Source organism: Pleurodeles waltl, chromosome 3_1 (genome assembly GCF_031143425.1).
Source record: "Pleurodeles waltl isolate 20211129_DDA chromosome 3_1, aPleWal1.hap1.20221129, whole genome shotgun sequence".
In the NCBI taxonomy this organism is placed as follows: Eukaryota; Metazoa; Chordata; class Amphibia; order Caudata; family Salamandridae; genus Pleurodeles; species Pleurodeles waltl.
This window is the reverse complement of record NC_090440.1, coordinates 926,920,442-926,942,482: the sequence shown is the minus strand read 5'-3', so window position 1 is coordinate 926,942,482 and position 22,041 is coordinate 926,920,442. Positions and strand designations below refer to the sequence as shown.

At 42.7% G+C, this 22,041-nt stretch overlaps 1 protein-coding gene across 1 annotated transcript in view; it reads left to right on the top strand.

The window, feature by feature from the left end:
• MACO1 (macoilin 1) overlaps positions 1-7,735 on the top strand; it is a 239,647-nt gene extending 231,912 nt beyond the window's left edge. The window contains exon 11 of the mRNA XM_069223924.1: positions 5,117-7,735. Coding sequence (XP_069080025.1) covers positions 5,117-5,319 — 203 coding nt within the window. The 3' untranslated portion in view covers positions 5,320-7,735. The remainder of the gene's footprint in view (positions 1-5,116) is intronic.
• The last annotated feature ends 14,306 nt before the right edge of the window (positions 7,736-22,041 follow it).

Below are 22,041 nucleotides of genomic sequence, written 5' to 3'. Positions count from 1 at the left end.
TGGAAGAGGGACAAACGATCTCAAACAATCAAATCCGCTCTTCACTAGACGCAGCCGATACTGCAGCAAGAACAGTCAACACTGCTGTCACCATAAGGAGACACGCTTGGCTACGCACTTCAGGCTTCAAACCTGAAATCCAGCAGGCTGTCCTTAATATGCCCTTCAACGAGAAACAACTGTTTGGCTCGGAAGTGGATACAGCCATTGAAAAACTTAAAAAGGACACAGACACGGCCAAAGCCATGGGCGCACTCTACTCCCCGCAGAGCAGAGGCTCTTTCAGAAAAACTCCATTTAGAGGGGGGTTTCGTGGCCAACCCACAGACACCACCAGCCAACAATCAAGAACCACACCATATCAGGGTTCCTTCCAAAGGGGTGGTTTCAGGGGATATCGGGGGGGTCAATTCCCAAGGAGTAGGGGAAGATTCCAGACTCCAAAAACACCTCCACCTAAACAGTGACTTTCAAGTCACGCAACCCCTTCACTCAACACCAGTGGGGGGAAGACTAAGCCAATTCTACCAATCTTGGCAACAGATTACAACAGACAATTGGGTATTAGCAATAATCCAACATGGCTATTGCATAGAATTCCACAACTTCCCACCAAACATCCCCCCCAAAACACGCAAAATGTCACAACATCATTTAGAACTTTTAGGACTAGAAGTTCAAGCACTACTGCAAAAGGATGCAATAGAATTAGTACCAGTACAACAAAAAAACACAGGAGTTTACTCCCTGTACTTTCTAATTCCAAAAAGAGACGAAACATTGAGACCAATATTAGATCTCAGGACACTAAATACCTACATCATATCGGACCATTTTCACATGGTCACACTACAAGACATCATTCCACTGCTCAAACAGCAAGATTACATGACCACATTAGACCTAAAGGATGCGTACTTTCATATACCAATACACCCTTCTCACAGAAAGTACCTACGGTTCGTATTCAAAGGAATACATTACCAATTCAAGGTGTTGCCATTCGGAATAACAACTGCACCAAGAGTGTTCACAAAATGTCTAGCAGTAGTAGCAGCACACATCAGGAGACAACAGATACATGTGTTCCCTTACCTAGACGACTGGCTAATCAAAACCAACACAGTAAAAAAATGCGCAAACGACACCACCTTTGTCATACAAACCCTTCACAAACTGGGGTTTTCCATCAACTACACAAAATCACACCTAGAACCGTGTCAAACACAACAATATCTAGGAGCAACCATCAACACATCAAAAGGAATTGCCACTCCAAGTCCACAAAGAGTGCAAGCATTCCACAAGCTAATAAGTGCTATGTTTCCAAACCAAAAGATACAAGCAAAATTTGTGCTAAAACTTCTAGGCATGATGTCATCATGCATAGCCATTGTCCCAAACGCAAGACTACACATGCGACCCTTACAACAGTGTCTAGCATCACAATGGTCACAGGCACAGGGTCAACTTCAAAATCTGGTGTTGGTAGACCGCCAAACATACCTCTCGCTTCTATGGTGGAACAGCAAAAATTTAAACAAAGGGCGGACATTTCAGGACCCAGTGCCTCAATACGTTATAACAACAGATGCTTCCATGACAGGGTGGGGAGCACACCTCAATCACCACAGCATTCAAGGACAATGGGATATACACGAAACAAAACTTCATATCAATTACCTAGAACTGTTGGCAGTATTTCTAGCGTTAAAAGCCTTCCAACCCATAATAACACACAAATACATTCTTGTCAAAACAGACAACATGACAACAATGTATTATCTAAACAAACAAGGAGGAACACACTCAACACAATTGTGCCTCCTAACACAAAAAATTTGGCAGTGGGCGATTCACAACAACATTCGCCTAATAGCACAATTTATTCCAGGAATACAAAACCAACTAGCAGACAACCTTTCGCGAGACCACCAACAAGTCCACGAATGGGAAATTCACCCCCAAGTTCTGAACAAGTACTTTCAAATTTGGGGAACACCCCAGATAGATTTGTTCGCAACAAGAGAAAACTCAAAATGCCAAAACTTCGCATCCAGGTACCCACACCGCGAATCACAAGGCAATGCTCTATGGATGAATTGGTCAGGGATATTTGCGTACGCTTTTCCCCCTCTCCCTCTCCTTCCATATCTAGTAAACAAGTTGAGTCAAAACCAACTCAAACTCATACTGATAGCACCCACATGGGCAAGACAACCTTGGTATACAACTCTACTAGACCTTTCACTAGTACCGCATGTCAAACTACCCAACAGGCCAGATCTGTTAACACAACACAAACAACAGATCAGACATCCAAACCCAGCATCATTGAATCTGGCAATTTGGCTCCTGAAATCCTAGAATTTGGACACTTGGACCTCACACAAGAATGCATGGAGGTCATAAAACAAGCTAGAAAACCTTCCACTAGACACTGCTATGCATCTAAGTGGAAAAGATTTGTTTACTACTGCCATGCCAATCAAATACAACCAGTACATGCCTCTACTAAAGACATAGTAGGATACTTACTACATTTGCAAAAAGCGAATCTCGCTTTTTCATCTATAAAAATACACCTCGCAGCTATATCTGCTTACCTACAAACTACTCATTCATCGTCTCTATTTAGAATACCAGTTATTAAAGCATTCATGGAAGGGCTAAAAAGAATTATACCACCAAGAACACCACCAGTTCCTTCATGGAACCTTAACATCGTCTTAACAAGACTCATGGGTCCCCCTTTCGAACCCATGCATTCCTGTGAAATGCAATATCTAACCTGGAAGGTCGCATTTCTCATTGCAATCACATCCCTCAGAAGAGTAAGTGAAATACAGGCATTTACCATACAAGAACCATTTATTCAAATACACAACAATAAAATAGTTCTAAGAACAAATCCAAAATTTCTGCCAAAAGTAATCTCACCATTCCATTTAAATCAAACAGTAGAATTGCCAGTGTTCTTCCCACAACCAAATTCTGTGGCTGAAAGGGCACTACATACATTGGACATCAAAAGAGCACTAATGTATTACATTGACAGAACAAAGCTAATCAGGAAAACAAAACAACTGTTCATAGCTTTTCAAAAACCACACATAGGAAATCCAATCTCTAAACAAGGCATTGCTAGATGGATAGTCAGATGCATTCAAACATGCTATCTTAAAGCCAAAAGAGAATTGCCTATTACACCAAAGGCACACTCAACCAGAAAGAAAGGTGCTACAATGGCCTTTCTAGGAAACATTCCTATGAGCGAAATATGTAAGGCTGCAACCTGGTCTACGCCTCATACGTTTACTAAACACTACTGTGTAGACGTACTAAATGCACAACAAGCTACAGTGGGCCAAGCTGTACTAAGAACATTATTCCAAACTACTTCAACTCCTACAGGCTAAACCACCGCTTTTAGGGGAGGTAACTGCTTTATAGTCTATGCCAAACATGTGTATCTGCAGCAACATATGCCATCGAACTGAAAATGTCACTTACCCAGTGTACATCTGTTCGTGGCATTAGTCGCTGCAGATTCACATGTACCCTCCCACCTCCCCGGGAAGCCTGTAGCCGTTTAGAAGTAGATCATAAACCTTAAACATCTGAACATTTGTAAATAATTTTTAGAAACTCTTATCATACATACATATTCACTCCATTGCATAGGCACTATTTATACCAAACAACTCCATCCTCACCCTCTGCGGGGAAAACAATCTAAGATGGAGTCGACGCCCATGCGCAATGGAGCCAAAGAGGGAGGAGTCCTTCGGTCCCGTGACCAAAAAGACTTCTTCGAAGAAAAACAACTTGTAATACTCCGAGCCCAACACCAGGCAGCGGACTGTGCCAAACATGTGAATCTGCAGCGACTAATGCCACGAACAGATGTACACTGGGTAAGTGACATTTTCATTACAGCTGCTCGTATGACGGCCTCAGAAGGATTCTCACAGTGCAGATCTTCTACCCATAGAAATACCTGTTCATATGTCATTTGTATGTAATAGCAATTCAGTATTAAAGATCTGTTGCCCCTAATTTTCTTTTCATAATGAAGTTCTGGACTCCTGACTTTGTTGTATAATTTCATAATAATACTCAGTTTATCCCGGATCATTGAGTTGTCCGCTTAACTCACTAGGGACCGCTGTGTCAAGCGTACACAGTCCCACAAAGTTAAAATTGTAAAAAAAAAAATTAAAAAAAAAGTGCTGTTTTACAGTGGAAGCACACAGCTTCTGCCCAGTTTAAAGCCTGTAGAGAGAAGGATCCATATGGGGTAGAGCCTAAGCGACTCTCTCATTACTGATAATTTACCCTTTTTTTCTGGTGGTCAGATTAGGTCCAGTGATGGCTGCTTTGTCAAGCCATGCCTAAAAAACAAAGGAAAATTCAACTATGGCTAAAATACCCAGCTTAAATAATTGCACAAGACTCACAACGTGGTCATACCTTTTAATTGATGGGGAACATCAAATCAGGCATCGTGTATCTCACTGGAGCCCTGCTCCATGTTTAACCCTTCTCCTCACTATCCCCTAGCACTCTTATTTAACCAAATGTATTACTTACTATCCATCCCTCATATCCCATCACGATTGCTGTCCTCTTCACTTTTCCACATATATACATATATTCCCTCAAGAATCCCTCTAAATCATCAAGACTAGATCACTTGTTCTCCACACCCTCCATCTCAGTTCTGTGGCGTTACACAGGAAATGTACTGTATGCTAAAATAACCCCCTACTTTGTTATGAATGGGGGAGAGCATCAATTAAGCTTGATCTCTGATTTTCTGTGGACCTATAGTGAACATCAACAGAAGTGTAAAATTGAATCAACAGGTAAGCGTAAATGGTGAAAGACATGCAAGTGTTTTGTTCAAATCCCATTCACAACTGTACTGTCAAAGCTGGCATCTGAAGATGGCGGCACGTGCCTCTGCTTTGCTAGGAAAGCAGCCTCCACTCCCACCACTTACCTGCACAGCTCCACCATCCAAAATCCTGTAAAACTAAGTAAAAGTGATATGTTAAATCAAGGTGAGACCGGTTTACCCATTTGATTACATACTTGCTGTCTTTTCTTTTAGGGCAGATAATTCAAAAAGATCAAGAGATCAAGGACCTCAAACAGAAAATTGCAGAAGTTATGGCTGTAATGCCGAGCATTACGTACACAGCAGCAACAAGCACTCTGAGCCCTGTTTCTCCTCATTACTCTTCCAAATTTGTGGAGGCCAGCCCTTCTGGACTTGATCCCAACGCCTCTGTTTACCAGCCCCTCAAGAAATGAATGCCAACTTTTGTTTACTCTACTCCGAAGGCAATTTTCGCAAGAGCATCTCATGCAGTTAAGAAGGAATTGTATTGTGCAAGACCGTTGTAGTTTAAACAGACAAAGACATCAAGATTTGACTAGAACTGCCCATCATTTTCTCTTGTACATTTTTAGAAAACCTCACAGAACTTTGCAGTTATTTATTATTTTTCTTTCAGTTTTTTTTTGTTCAGCCCATGAAAGCAAACTTCTTGTTACAAGTAGCCCATTCTGCCCTTGGGCAGTATTGTAATGGTTTCCTCTTGAAAATGCAGGGCTTTATGATCTTGAACCCTTTAGTACAATCAAGCGACACACACAAGAACCTTATCCTTGCGGTAATGGTAGAAGCTTGGAGTCAAAGGGTCTTATAATGCAACAAAATGCTGATGTTTAGTTGCGTTGAATAATGGTATGTGAGAGATATGTTGCAGGAAATTATTTGATTACCCCCCGCAGTGGACCAAACAAATTTTTTGGGGCAGTATTTGTATTTTAAAGGGAAATAATAGCTACCAGAAATACCTGAAAATGTACTGGGTATTGTTGTGTGAAATATTTATTCCCGTTGATGTTTTAGTAATTGAGAATTGCTAATCGTTTTGTTCACAGTGCCTTGGGAGAAGACATTTCAAGGGGAAACTTGATGTTAAAAACATTTTTTTTCTTCATCACCCTAGCGTCTTTTCCACCCTCATTACAACACCATGTGCACATTTCACACAAGTGTGCCTCCTCTTTTACAGCAGGTATCTACTTACTGTAGGTTGCATTTTTGTCAATGTGCCCGATTTTGCCTAAAAGCAGTGACTTGTACACAGACGTGCATAGTACTGAATCCCACATGATCTGAATCAAGGCGTTAATTCACCCCAGTTATGCTGTGGGCAAAGAGCGTGTAACACGTTTTGCAACAGTGATGTGGATTGGCTTTCTGTTTTATAAACATTTCTGTTTGTTACCTTTTCGGTGAAAAGGATGGCGAATCTATTCTTTTTTTCACACTGTCGTTCAAGAGGTGGTGAGTAGTTTATCCCTACTACAATAATGGAAAGAGTTTGCAGAAAAGTCAGCTAGTGTATACGTTTGCAGATGACTCCTTGTAATTTAGGAGACCCTGCTCCAGTCCTGGCTTCCATCACTCTGAGAACTTCAGTTCAACCAATTGGATTAGAATTATAGATTGCTGTGGTTTGTAAAAGGAAAGCTGAGGACTGGATGAGAGTTTCTCTCGTGACATGGACTTATCTGGTAAGGTGAGTCTGATAATCCGACAGTGAGAGGAACATTAGCGTGTACATCTATCTCCTTATGCAAGATTAACTACTTTGAGCTCAAATTAAGCCAAAAAATCTTCAGTGTTCTTTTACTTGCCTTTAGTCAAAAGTATCCTGAAAGGCATGGTAATATTATCAGAAGCATTATTGTGAATGCAAGTGTGTGCACATTAGTTACTTGAGGGGAGAACTTGGAGGCTTTCACTACATCTACAGTGACCGCCTACTGCACTTCTACTTTCCGGAAGCCTTTCCTAGGATTTTGCTGTCGTTTTTTTTTAGTTGACTAAACGAGTAGAATTGTTTTGTCCCATCCAGTTCTTTCTCTCTGTGCCCACACTTCCACCACTTCTCAGATGCGAAAGCACGGCCTTGTGGCAACGAGTACAGCGTAGGCTGAAACGAGGACACCTGCTTTGTTTTTCAGCTACTATTCAAAATTGAAATCCGATTGTGTTAAAGAAAATTAACGGAGCTGGGAATCACTCATCTATTGTGCCAAGAAGGTTTTTTTTTTTTAAAGTTAGAATAAACGAATAAAGGGAATTAAAAGCAGGAAAAAAAGAGTTCAGTTGAAACGTGCATTTTGCGTTATTAAGGTGTTTGCGCTGGAAACTGTTCAAGTGTTTGAAAATGTTAGCTAAAAAGCAAACTGTATTGGAAATTTGAAAACCTTTAAGCCAAACATTATGCTTCTGCACACCTGCAGTAGATTATGGAAGAACCATGTTCTTCTAAATTGTAAGGATTTAATGTTAATTGGCATGTACACTCATTAAAAAACAATGAAGTAGAAAAAAACTGTTCGTTCAATTAGAAGTATTACTGAATCACAGCGTTTCTTTTGGGTTAAAACGTCTAGATTTAGCCAGGTGTGTATGTTGCTGTCATTTGCATTTTTGAATCATCTTGTGTAACCTGTCACCATAAAAGTGTTATTTAAACTTGTCATAGGTTTTTCAGCTTTGTGAAAAACATGGAATATTGTCACTGATTTTGTGTTGAAGTTCCCGAATTCTGCTGCCTTTTTGGCACTTCTTTCGTTGAATTCTTTGGTCTTGGCTGCATAATTTCTTCTGTGGGGTTTACAAAGAATAAACATTTTCTTGGAGATATTTTATTTTGTCTGGTCAGTCTGCAGTGCATCAACAACTCCCAAAGGTAACGGGAGAAGTTGAAATGCGTGCATTTGTCGAAATGTTATGTTAGGAAATCTCTGTGACTAAATGTAAGGACTTCATTATTGCTGCATGATCGTGAAAATCTTTCCACAACAACTCTGTGTGCATAGGAATGGTTCTGTTCGAGAAATATTTGAAAAATCAAATATATGATTCCTTCCAAGTTGATGTGCAGAAACATGCTTTTGAAAGCAGTTTAGGCAACCTGTGATTTTGGAAGCCAGAGATTAGCCTTCCTAAGATTGAATACACCACTTTATCCAGTGACAGTTGCAGTATTTCTACACCTACCTGAAGGATCTGGAAAGTTTGCCATTATCGCCTTATTTAAGCTGCACCCTGATCTTGTGTTTTATAAAACACAAGTTACTGCCCCTTAGAATGGCACACCCCATGCTTTATTTTAATGTGGATGAGTAAAATCATTTCCAAAATGTGATCATATATTTACAGGTCTTTTGGGATCAGCTACTACAAATGGAAAAAAAAAAAAGTTTCATTATTGCATTTCTGACCATGTATTTGAGAACAAAAGGTGACCAACTGCCTATCAGCGGCGGCTCCTCCGTTAAAGCATATGAGCATCGCCCACTGCTTTGTGCAGTAAAGAAATAGAAACAAGAAAATTAGAATAACGCAACGTTATTATCTTTTTTTATTTTTACTCGGGAGCCAGGTTAAGATGGGCGTGGCTGGGCTGGAGGAGGAGGGCTGGCGGAGGAATGGTGGTGAGTGCACCATAATTGCGCATGACCGTTTGGCTTGCTGTGTTGGGCTGGCCAAACAGTCATGCACACTTAGCATTTCTCCACCCTGCGGTACTGCACTGCCGGGATGAAAAAGTGCACAGGGTCCCACTCCCTGTCTGAGCGCCGAACCCGGCCGCTCAGACCAGTCACAATGCTGCTTTCATGCTGGTGACAGCACAGTCGTGATTGGAGGGGAGCTTGAGTGCTTCCCGGAGTCAAGGGAGAGAAGAGGAAGGAGGAGAGATGGAACAGTCTCTCCCGATGTAAAAGGTAAGTGGATTTTTTTTTTATTTTATTCCCCCCCACCCCGGTAAGGAGCCCAAATTCTGCTTCTCAAGGTTTTTAGGGAAGGTGGCATAATGTTTTAATTATTAGAATTAGCCAAATACGAGCTTCTCTCTATATTTTTTCTGGAGTAATTTTACTCCTGCTTTACTTACAATGCACCATTTTAATAGATATTAGAGTAGGCTGCATGAAGTCCGAGCAAAAGGGCTTTTCTTGCCACTACCTTGCTCAGATTCCATTTTTGAAAAGAGGAGCTTCGATCTGTTTAAAGCAAATGTATTAGTGTCATAGCTTTTGCCGGTCCTTTGATAATCTCCAAACATTAGTTGTATGTGTGCATCATTTTAATTATTTGTTGTCTTTTAGTTTGCATACTGTGTGTTTATTTTCAGTGCCATCCTAAAGAATTTTTGGGGCACCAGGTGAGACATATTTTGGGGCTTCTTGTTGGAAACATATTTGCATTGATTACCGATTTCAGTCAATTTCATCCCCCTTGATACCAACCATTATTGAATTCTATTTTAAATTTTCAGAAAGGGAGCCAACCAAACCAAAGGTCAAGCTGCCAATCATCTGAAGGCCAAATAGTACCAAACAATAGCTTAAAAAGCATTGATTTTGGCTCTTGGATCTAGATTTGTTTTGCCTTGCACAATATAGTATAATCATCCTGTACTTCCTGTTGTAGGAAAGACACAGTAATTGTGCCTTGGTGGCTGTTTAGTGAACTAGCGTATAATATTAAAATAAGGCACAAACACACATTGCTTACAAATATAGTTTTAATTGCCTGTCATTTTTAATGACAAATCCCCCTTCACAACTGGCATTCTCACTGCATCAGTTAAAAATGACAGCACTGCTCACATTATTTTCACCATTCCATCAAGTAAAATAGTAACATTTTCTCCTTAATTCTCTTTGCAAAGGCTCCCATAGACCTTGGTTTGATCTGTTCCTGTTGCGGTCACTTGTCCAAGTGATAAGAACGACCCTGGACACCAGAAGCATTCAAGATTTTATTACCACCAACGGAGAGACAGACCTTGAGCTTCTTCCTCCAAGCGCAACTGTCCCTCTACTCCTCCATCATTCAATCAGGTTGCCAAGGTGTCCCTGGAGCATCACTGACAGAGAGAGCGTTGGTCAGTGACATTCTAAGAACAGGACAAGCACAACGCCCCCTCTTCCCCCGCCCCCCCATAGAAACTTAATAAATATTGTCATCACATCCAATACAATATACTTTACATATGAAAAACAATAGGGAAAAAAACAACAACTAAGCAATGGTTTAAACCACATTCTTCTGATAATATATTCGTCTGGCAGGATGCAAAATAGAAATGTACAAACTTTTAATAAAATTGTACTATAAAGCACTCAATTCATAGCCCAACAAATTAGAGGTTGCTTTCCTTGAGCGAAGATTGTGGCGTCTTTCACCATTTACATCTTTGTCCACTCTCTGGAGAATTGCACTCATAACCATGTCTGTCTCGTTCATCACACCTTGCCAACCTGGACATGCTTCCACACTACCATCAGACAAGTACGACATTTTTCTTCACTCACATAAAGCACTTAGGACCCCAGTACTTAGATTTCCTTTGGGCTGTTCATCCTGACTTTCTCACAAAAACATTATCCCCCACTTCTCAATCTTGTTCTCACACTTTGGTGGTCATTTTGACATTGGCGGTAAAAACTGCCTACTGCCACAGTGACGGCCGCCAACATACCGCCACTGTGGCTACCATCCATCCGCCATGTTATGATGGTGGAAATCCGGCAGTGTTCATGGTGGTGGACAGTGGTAAGCTGACGCTGCTAACACCATCGCTGCGCCAGTAGCACGCTGCCAGCCGTATTATGACAAGTAATACCGTCTGGTGGTGTTTTGCTGGCGGGCAGTGCTGGCGGTAGCAGCGCCCCTTCCAGTTCCCTGCCGGAAGACCTCCTCGTTCAAGGTAAGTCGGGCTTCCGACAGGGGAAGGGGTTGGTAGGGTGGGGTGTGTGTGTGCGCTAACACCACAAAAACAATAATGCTGCTGACTGTACTATGCCGTGCCGGCCACCGGACTGGAGATTGATATCTCAGGCACAGCGGCTGATACTGCCATGGCGGGATGAGTGGAGAAGTGGGGGGATGGCTACTGCCAACCCGCCATTCTCATAATGTGGCGGTATTTACCGCCAGCCTGTTGGCAGTACTACTGCCACATTAACACTCCTAATGACCGCCATTGTGTTAATTGGCAGATTGTGTCTGTGCATCTCGCTTGATGTCTTTCCACGACACATGAATCAACAACATTCATCCTCTCTTCGCATTTGAGCCACGCAGTATTAAGTTTGGACCCCACAAGTCTTCCTATTAAACATTGAAACTCTGATAATTTAGTCACTACATTGGGTGTATTGCAAAACACCCATAGTTTTTCCCTGCGCACATTTTTTGTTTTAATTTGTTTCTTCATGCGTTCAACCAAACTATTGGCCTGAGGTGAACACAATGCTGTATTTAAATGCATGGTGCCCAATTCCTCCAAAAACGCCTTCATCTCACTTGACACAAATTGGACTCCATTGTCCTGACACTTGACTTGAGAATTCTTTTCCATGCAAACACATCTCTCAGGAATTCCAAAACAGTTTTTATCGTCACAGGACTCGCACAACTCGCTGTGACCCACTTAGTTGTGTAATCCTCCAACACCAGGACAAACCTTTCCCCTGGCGGCAGCAAATCAAACTGGACCACAATATCCAACCCCTGTTAAACCCAGGGTTCTTCTGTAACCACTAATAGTGGCAATGGAGCTGTCGTAGTCACTCTAGACTTGTCACTTGCTGCAATCTCTGACTTCACTGTCCACCTGGCTGTTCAACCCCAGCCATCAGTGCCGTTCCCTAACTCTTGCCTTAGTTAAATTCCTTCCAAAATGCCCCTCATGTGCAAGGTTCGCAATTTTATCACGCAGTCTAACTGGGGGAATCCTGTGATTTCCTCTGAAAAGATTTCCATCTTCAAGACACAATTCCTCTTGAACATACCAGAATCCTCTAACTTCCACATCCAGATCTGTGAACTTGGCCATCCTGCCACTACTGTTTTTTTTAACTAACTCCCTCACCTCATCCTTGGCCACTGCACTGTCCCACTCACATCTGCCAATTGGTGACTCTCTTCCACAAGATACCACCCGTTACCTGTTATCCTCTACTAGATTTGGTGATAAGCAACGGCAACAAACCGTCCGCTGGAATATTTTTTTTGTCCCGGGCCGGTACTTCACCTGGAAATTTAATTCCATCAAACCTATGACCCATCTTTTAATACGTGGGGAAGTGTTTTCCAAACTTCTGCATCCCAAAATTCTCTTTGCTATCTCGCCCTTTACAACTTTGAAAGCCCCCTCTGTCCACACAAATGTTGCCCACTTTTTAGTTGTGACTTCATAGTCTGTACCACAAAAAATGTTCAATAAGTTTGTAGTAGTACTCTGCCATACCTAAAAATGATCTGACCTAGTCCTTGTTAAACAGGCATGGTGCTTCATCTGTGGAGTCAGCCAATTACCTTTTTGGGCTGATCCGTCACCAGAGATGGTATGACCTAAATACAACACTGATCCCACACCAGACTGCATTTTTCCTTCTTTAGAGACAAACCCTTATCCCTCAACCTACTCAACATTTGTCTCAACACTTCATCATACTGCTGTCTATCCTTCTCATACAATAGTATACCATCTTAGAAAATCATCACCGACTCAAGACCCTCCTACACCAACTTCATCAGCTTTTGGAAACATGTCACCATCAAAGCCCATCCAAAGGCAGCCTCTTCAACAGAAATGCTCCCAAAGGTGTGAAAAAAGAGGTGAAAGCTCTGAAGTCCCTATGCAGCAATACCTGGTGGTAGGCAGCAGATAAATCTATCACACTAAGGGCCATATGTATGAACACTTTTTCCCATAGAGACAGAATGGGTAAAAACCTTTGCTACATCTGGCCCTAAATACTGTGGCACCTTTAAGTGTGGTAAGGGCCTCTGTGATGTTTGGCAGGGGTTCACGTTCCACTAAGATGCATCTTAAGATCCCTGAGATCAACACACACATGAAGATTAGTTCATTTGTCCTTTGGAGCAAGAACCACTGGGGCCAACCATTCCAAGGACTTATCTCTTCTATTACTTCACTCTGCAGTAGTCTCTTTAACTCTTAAGGTACCTTCCTTGCTTTGTGCACTACTGGTTTAGCCTTTTTTTAATTAGTCTATGCTCAAAACCTTTGAGAAGATCTAATTGATCTAAAAATATCTCAGGGAGATTACCTTGCTAGCGTTCTCCCCAGGAGTGGACCCCAACATTATGTGGTTTGTCAAATTGAAGGTCAATACAGATCCCAAATCCCTCAGGTGCCTGCATCCCAAACAAATGTTCTGTGGCTGTGAATCACCATTGCATTAGGAATCTGAAATGTTGTTCTCTTCCTGTTATCCGACGATACCCTCACAGCCAAAGTGTTTATAATTCATCCTTTTTAGGTTGAGCCTAGGCAGCGCATGCGCTCTTTCTTGACATGCTGTATCTACTGTATGGGCTTCAGCATGCCACATCGCTTGTGATTGGTTCCTTCATGTGCTTTTTGAAACTCCCTTGTTTTCTTTGGTGAATAAGTTACATGTGTCCCTCCCTTTGTGTTTTGGTCACACCCTAGAGACTTCCCTGTTACAAGGATCATCTCATGATCAGCCATATATGTTAGTTTTGGTGCACTACTTTTTTCTTTTGCCTCGGCTCCTGGTTAAGGATTGTTGTGTTTATTGGTGGCCTCGGCCCCGGGAGCCTATGCGCACTCCTTTTCCTGTGTGGGTTTCCTCACACATTGCTATATGACATGCGCTCCTTCGGTCTTCGCCCCCCATGTGTAGGTATTTTCTTTTCAAGCCAATTCTCGGCTTGTGGTCTTCATGCAATGTTTTGTTACCAGTTTATTTTTACGGTCAGCATCTTTTTTTTTATTTTTAATACAGCTGACCCCAGACTCGAACCCGGTTTTCTAGTACCAAAGTCTGCAGTTCTGGGCGTTATGCCACATTGCTAACATGTTATTTACCATGAGCCCTTCTTACAAGCGCTGTATTATTTCTTTACAAGTGGCTGCCACATTGAGCTAGGGGTTGGGGGGGAGAGCGAACTTGCCCAAGACAGAGACTAGGGAGTGGGGTATCGGACAAGACCTCTTAACCTACCATCTCCTAAACTGTTTAGGCTGTCAAGAGCAATAATCTTGTGGCTGCAGGCAAAAGTAAGCAATTCACCAAAAGCCTTTGTTTATTTTTTTTACCCGTATCAGTACTCTGCCTTTCGATTTGCTTTTTTTTTATAAAGAGCTGACCCCAGACTCGAACCCGGTCCCAAAGTTGGCAGCTCAGTATGTTGCACTACGTCGCACCCTCTCCTGTGTTGCATTGTTTTTAGATATAGCTCAAAATTAGACAGACAACGTTCCATTGCTTATTTGTTTTTATCATTTATAAGCTCAAAGCTTCAAGCACACAAGTGAAAAAATTGGCCAGTGCAATATTGCTGTTATATGAAATGTGACTGGGTTGCTGTATCTACTTTGTGATGTTTGAAAACTTGCAGATTGTGTGCTACATGGCTCAACACTTATAAGGTCCCAAAAGTGAGACCTATTGACTATGCCAGTGCTTATTTCTTTTTCTGACTAAACACAGCCAAGAAGTTGTGATCAGATAATAGTGACATGCCTGCAGCTGAGTTGCCGATGTACTTTGAAATTAACAAACTGTGTGCGCGGTCTAGATGCAGCCAGCATACCATAGTGACTCATGCACCATCGATTCTACCAATCAACGAGGGTGCTCAGACGTAGATGCGCACGTTCTATATGAAGCAGGTACATCACAGTGATGCGCTCGCCCAGCGTCAATGCCACCAATCATTGCGCAACACACAGTGAACTGCTGCCCAACGCTGAGCGTTGAAGGATTCTTCACTCCAGGATACCCACAATTCTGGTACGTGCACACAGTTCAAACAATGCTTATAGCTGTCTCCACAGAGATGTATAATGGCCTTCCTTAGGGCCTCTCAGCAGCAGTCATAATAGCCAAAATACAATTAGTTCTCTGTACTGACAAAGCAGTTGTGACTGTCAGGTTGTTGGTGGTGGTGTTCCCTGCCCCTTACTGGTCAGCTCGTTGCCAGATGATAAGTACAACACTAGACAGCAGTAGCAAGCTTTTATTACCACCAACAAAGAAACCTAGACCTTGAGCTGCTTCCTCCAAGCGCAGCTGTCCCTCTAGTCCCCCCCCCCATCATTCCATCAGGTTGCAAGGGTGTCCCTGGAGCATCACTGATGGAGTGTTCATCAGGGACATTCCAAGAACAGGACAAACCACACCACCAAACCACACGTGGCAGTGTTTTTAGGGGCACAAGTGGCAGGATTTATTTTAACCAAAGTTTGACTTTTGCTATGGCTTCTGGGTAAATTTACTTAATTACCATGCAAGTCACACACTCCTTTACTCCCCTGGTTGTCTAGTTTTCAAAAATGTGCAGGTATGTTAACTTTCCTTAGGTGCAGGCTGAGCTAAGTCCCAAAATCCACAGCTATCCACTTTGCACAAAAACGGCGGGGTCTGTTTTGAGTGGACAAATGTGCCGTGTTTTATTTTTATGGGCCATTTCCTGTGACAGGCTCTAGGCCTACACACACAATTGAGGTACCATGTTTATTGTTACCTCACTTGTGGAGCATGCTGGGTGGAAGGAGGTTTGTGACTCCCCTCATATTCTTAAATTTTCCTTCACAGCAAAGGGAGGAAAATGTGTGGGGTTTTTTAGTCAAAGTTTGGGGGTTGCATGGGATTCTGGGTTAAAAATGAAAGTGGCGAGAGCCACACAAGTCAACTGACCTGGAAAGGTGTCTAGTTTCTAAAAATATACTGGTTTGCTAGGTTTCTCTAGGTGCCGGCTGAGCTAAGGTCCAAAATCTAGAGATACCCACTTTGCAAACAAAGGGTCAGTTTTGAGTGGGAAAAATGTGGTGTATCCATGTTGTGTTTTGGGCTGTTTCCTGTCACAGGCACCAGGCCTACCCACACAAGTGAGGTACCGTTTTTATTGGAAGACATGGAAGCATAAAATAATAGAACGTGTTTTTGTCAATTAAAGTTTACTGCATTTGTGCCCTCCATATGTAAGCCAGTGTATAAGAAAGAAGACATTTGAAAAATACCCTAAAAATCATATGCTTGTACCGGTACCCACAAAATCAGAGATGTACAAATGCTCCTAAACGCCATATCTTGTGCCCATTTCGGAAATACATACGTTTCCTTCATAACCATTTTTCACTCTGCATATTTTTACCTTATGGATTGGCCTATACTCGATACACAATGAAAAAACATTGTATGGTGAAGCTCGGTTTTTAGCTGTGGGCAGCGGCGGTTTCTTCCCGAGGGCGGGGCAGCATTGCCTCCCTGTCCGCTGTGATTCCCACAGGCAAAAATAAAATGGCAATGAAATTATTTCATTGACATTTTATTTTTTACCAGCGCAGCATGCACCACCCCAGTGACATGCTGGGCATGTTCTCTGCTGCTAATGGGCAGCAGAGGACTGGAGCCGTACCTTGACTCAATGCTTCAAAGTGCACCGGACACTTTGGCCAGCTGTTTTGCATCAGCCAAAGTAACATGCGCACTTTGTCTTAAGACAGCTGGGTTTAGACCAAGCACACGCCTCTGGGTCCTAAAAGAGCGTCGAGCCAGGCCTCTCCATCCAATCCAGGCACTTCTCTCATTCTGGTTAACAGCATGAGAGTAGTGTCTGGATTGGTTAGGGTAACTCTTCTGGCATGGGAGAAGAGCACTGAGGAGGACGCACAGCCTGTGGGTAAGTGCAGTTTTTTAAAATTTAATTTAAATGTTTAATGCCTGTGTGTGTACCGCATTTAAGTGTAGTGGTTGTGTTTATGTTGTATTTTGTGTTATGGTTTGGGATTTTGGAGGGGAGGGGTGGTTTACTTTTGGGTTTTGGAGGGAGTGGGTTATTTTGGGGGAAGTATTGGGGCACTTCACTTGCCCTACCGCTTTCAAGTGGTACAAGCTGCCGCTGGCTCTGGGTGCCTTGGGTTTTTGGAGAACCTACAAAGCCTGTATCCCCTGCAACCAGAAGAGCCTAGTGGGCGTAATGAAGGTTCTACACATATGACCCTTTGCTGAGTTAAGAACTTTTTCTACTTTTCAGAAACGTGTAGCTTTCCTGGATCACCCATGGGTGTTGCACTGGTTTCCGCCACGAAACGGAAGTAGGTTGAGAGCACAAAAAATAGGAAAAATGGGCTACCTCTTTGACAAATGCCAGAAGAACAATGGCAAAAAAAGTTTTGTTTTATTCAGCTCTGCATGCTCCTGAAAGCTGGAAAGATGGTGATTTTAGCACAGCAGTTTGTTGCTGCCATCTTTTAGGGAAAACACCAACGCTTTTATCTGGAGCACTTTTTTCATATTTTTCATTAATAAGAAACCCAAGTTCAGTTACATATTGCCTATTTTCTCTGTCCACTCCAGAGGAGTCCACAAACTGAGTGCCCAAAGATGGTGGGGGGAAAGGGTTGAAAGGATTCAAATTTGGGGGTGGATACCTTATGTGGAGAAAAAGGTTTGTAACCCTATGTGCAAACTACCTTAAGTAGTCAAAAAAGAGCTCAGGCCTGGGGAAGGAAGGCCTAGCATTAAAGGGGTTAATATTCTCTCTGAACTCCTAGAGTAATTGAAGATCTAATTTTCCGACCCTGTTCTCGCTTTCTTTAACTAGTCCTTATTATTAAACACCTCCACATGCCTTAACCACTATTGAGGCCTTCCTAGGAAGAGTATTGTTTGGGTTCAGGCAGATTCTGCCTATATAATGGCTCAGTTTAATGGTTCACTGCTTGCCTTGTCTTCCACTGGATTCATTTCTAGTTCTACCCTCGGTGCCGTAACGGGTGTACCCTTGCCTGCCCGCAACAAGGCTCAGTGATGCATACGTTCTGAAACTGTCAGGGATCTCCCCTCCACACAATTCTCTCCCACACATTGCTGTACTGCCAGCACTGCCTGGTAGACTCAGAGCACCTCCTTTATTGCCAGTCCTCCACACCACTCACTGAAACTAGATATCCTCTGCCAGTTAAGACAGGATTACTTTTTCATTTTCCCAGATGATTGCAGCTTTTTTCTGTAATGGAACCCTCTGGTTGTTGAGTTACGGTGTCCTTATACAAGCCTTGAGAGCCAAGATTTAGGTGCTGCTCCCTTGGAGCCCAGCGCTGTTCTTCATCTGTACATTTTGATGTTATAGTATTAACTAGACATTAATGCACTATGAAGTAGGCCTCAAGCAGTGTCCTTAACACAGTAGGCTAATTGTGATAAGACTATACCTTCATTCCCTTTAGAATACCTTGGATATTAGGCCCTTTCAAACCATTTTCTCATAGTTTATTTTTGGGGATTACAAGCAAATTTACACATTTATCAGACTTGAACGTAGAAAAACGCATAGACTGATCCAACCCAGGGGCGGATCCTCATAAGGGCACTGCAAAACCTTTCAAAGAAAAGGATAATAAATTATGTTTATAATCCTTTTCTTTGAAAGGGGCGTGGCCACGGGGGGGGGGGTGAAGTGCACTGAGGCGTGTATGTTTGGCCAGCCGTCTCGGGCCAGCCAAACACACATGCGTCCAGGGCTCTCTCCAGCCTGCGAGCCTGCACAGGCTTCCAGTCTGCCTGAGAATGGTGCTCCTAGCCAATCCTGACGTTGCTTTGAGCTGCGTCAGGATTGGCTGCAGGGCAGGGTGGGAGCTTGTGTCTGCAGCATCCATAAAAAGAAGCGGCGCGGCGCAGAGGTAACTTTTTTAAAAATTATATTTTAGCATTAATTCCACCCACACGCTGCCCTGCCTCGTCCCACCCCCAGGAATCCCCGAGAGCCACGACTGATCCAACCCAGGGGCGGATCCTCATAAGGGCACTGCAAAACCTTTCAAAGAAAAGGATAATAAATTATGTTTATAATCCTTTTCTTTGAAAGGGGCGTGGCCACGGGGGTGTGAAGTGCACTGAGGCATGTATGTTTGGCCAGCCGTCTCAGGCCAGCCAAACAGACATGCGTCCAGGGCTCTCTCCAGCCTGCGAGCCTGCACAGGCTTCCAGTCTGCCTGGGAATGGTGCTCCTAGCAAATCCTGACGCTGCTTTGAGCTGCGTCAGGATTGGCTGCAGGGCAGGGTGGGAGCTTGTGTCTGCAGCATCCATAAAAGGAAGAGGAGCGGCGCGGCGCAGGGGCAGAGGTAACTTTTTTTAAATTATATTTTAGCATTAATTCCACCCACACGCTGCCCTGCCTCGTCCCGCCCCCAGGAATCCCCGAGAGCCACGACTGATCCAACCAATACTTTTATTGTTTTTTTTCCTCAAAACTTTATTTTTACCTATTTTTTCAGATGCTGACACATTGGTTCATATATTGATCCATTCAGAACATCATGCAACAGTGACATTTCATGATCGTTTACATTTAGAGCACATGCAGGGAAGTAAGCTACTATGTTGATATATTGTACATATTTCGTACCTATCCTTTAATGCTAATAAAAGAGAGGAGCAAGCTACTGCTGTTGTTCCTTCACCTCGGCATAGTGAACAGGAGACGCTCTCATCTTTTAATTCGAATAAACAAAAGGAAATGGTTATATAGCAAACCTTTTAAAATTGTCGTGTAACATAACGCTATATATCTGTACAGCAACAATTAGTTTTGCTCATGTATTGAACAGAAAAAGTCTCGTTAAAATGAGTACTGCTTAACCACAGAATATACAGTTATTTTAAGCTATAACTTATTAGCATCACAAAGTTTGCATGAAAGAATAAATCGGGTAATTTACATGAAGTTTGTCGTATGAGGATGTACCCAAAATGATTCTCCATATGAACCGGAAAGTTGGATGTAAAATACTGCATGTCTACCTTAATGAAGCACAAGAGAATATAGTAAGAACACAGTAGGGATGTAGCGGGAGGTAAAGTCCAAGAAGGTAAGTCCCTGCAGAGCTCAGAAAGGAAGCTGTTATCCGAACTAGGGTGAGAAGACAGCCTCACTGCGCAATTATGGTGACTGTTGTAGCCTTAGATCACATAAAAAATCATTTGACTTGTGGGGTTATGATGGCTTCTCTTGCTGTAAATAAAGGTTTAATTGGTTACACAGTTTTTCCCCTTTGACATTTCAAAGTGAAGAATATTTTAAATGTTTCCATCACATCTTGCTGGATAGCAGGAGCGTGACCACAAGGCATTTATTTACAGACTAGTCATAGTTTTATGGTGACAAAATATTGTCTTAGAGGCCAAAGCTAGCGTAAGTAGTACAGCATCCTGTTTATCCAGGTTATAGGCCTGGACACCTCAGTGACCTGCTCACTTTAAATATATTTTGAAATATAATTATCTTGTCTCCAAACATCAGGCTACGAGTTTCAAAAAATTAAATGCATTTTCATCAAGTGCACACCATTCATACTTGGTAAACATACTTCATTTCTCCAAACAACATCTTATCATTTTCAGGGTAGACGCTATTTTGACAAAGTACAGGATTTATTTTCAGTAAATGTTTGAACCCTGTATCAGTCTGCCAATTTCATCAAGTATCCACATGTTCAAATTCATATGGTAGATTCTGACGTACATTGCCGGTTATTAGTATCGCATGACTGGGTTGGGCACCATAATGTTAATGATGTCCACAATATGCATAGGTCGACCATTATTATGAGGGTTTGACTTCATTAAGCCAAGGATGCTAATTTTATTCGAAAATGTCAGGACTGCCACTATGCGTGGGGTGAACCCATAACTCAAATGGTGCCTGCATTCGGTCATGAATGACTATCATTCAAGTGGTCAAGTGTGCCTGGGTGGGAATAGTTAGGCCATCAATTCCCACAATATGCCAAGAAGGCCACCATTTTGCTGTGGTCACAATTATACAATGGCTGGACACTACATTGCGAAAAGTGTACACAGTATTTTAAGGATGGACCTTACTACACCATTAAGTTAGGGGAGGCCACAATTTGGCCACAGCTGTTCAGAATATTTTTAGAAGGGTTACAGTTGCCCCAGGACAACCATTATGGAAAGGGAAGCTACCATTATTGCAGGAATGCCCACAACTGTGCTACAGATTATCCATTTTTGTCAGGAGTAGTGGCGTACCAGCATGCACTTATTCCACACCCACCCTTTGGCAATAGTGAAGCCTTATGTCTCAGCAGGCACTCTTCCTTGTTTTGTGTGGTTCTTATGTGGCTTCCAAATGAACTACTCGGACTAGTGTTGCCATTCTTTTTTCCTAGCCCAGCACTCAACACACTACGTAGCTGACTTCATGGGGTTTTGCAACGTGACTGCCACTGAGAGGAGTGTTGCCTCCTGCATTTCTGGGGAAAAGCAGATTCTCTGAATAATGTACTGGGTTAAACTTCATATCCGTAAGCTACTTACTAACAGCTGGTAAGCTACAAATGGCTCCCAAGCCACTTGTTGGGTATCCCTGCCTGGATTAGAGACTGAACGACACAACAGGTGGTGCTGTAGTCTAGTGAGTGAACTCTTTACTTTAAGGACTTAGTAAAGTATTAGTTAAAACGTATGTAGTCTGTAATTGAGAAAGATGGATTCTCATCATCAGAAAGATCATGAACCAATAAAATGTCACTTTAGGAAAGTCCCCTTTTTCTGACATGTTTACCCCCCACTTAGACTGTTTTCACTGGGTTCTTGCTAAACAGGACCCCGGTGTTATATGTTGTCTCCTCTAAATTTGGTTGTCTTGGTACTTCTCACACCCTACAATTGGCATAGTGGTGTAACCATGCAAGTCCCTGGTAGATGGTGCTTGGGTACACAGGGCATTGGTACACAAGCCCCCCCCCCCCCCCTGGCTGCAGCATGTATTATGCCACCCATGCAAACTGTCTGCAGGCTTGCCATTTGCAGCCTGCTTGAAAAGGTGCATGCACCCTTTCACTTCTGGTCACTACACTAGGTCACTGTAAGTCACCCCAATGGTAGGCCCTTTCAGCCCAAAGGGCATG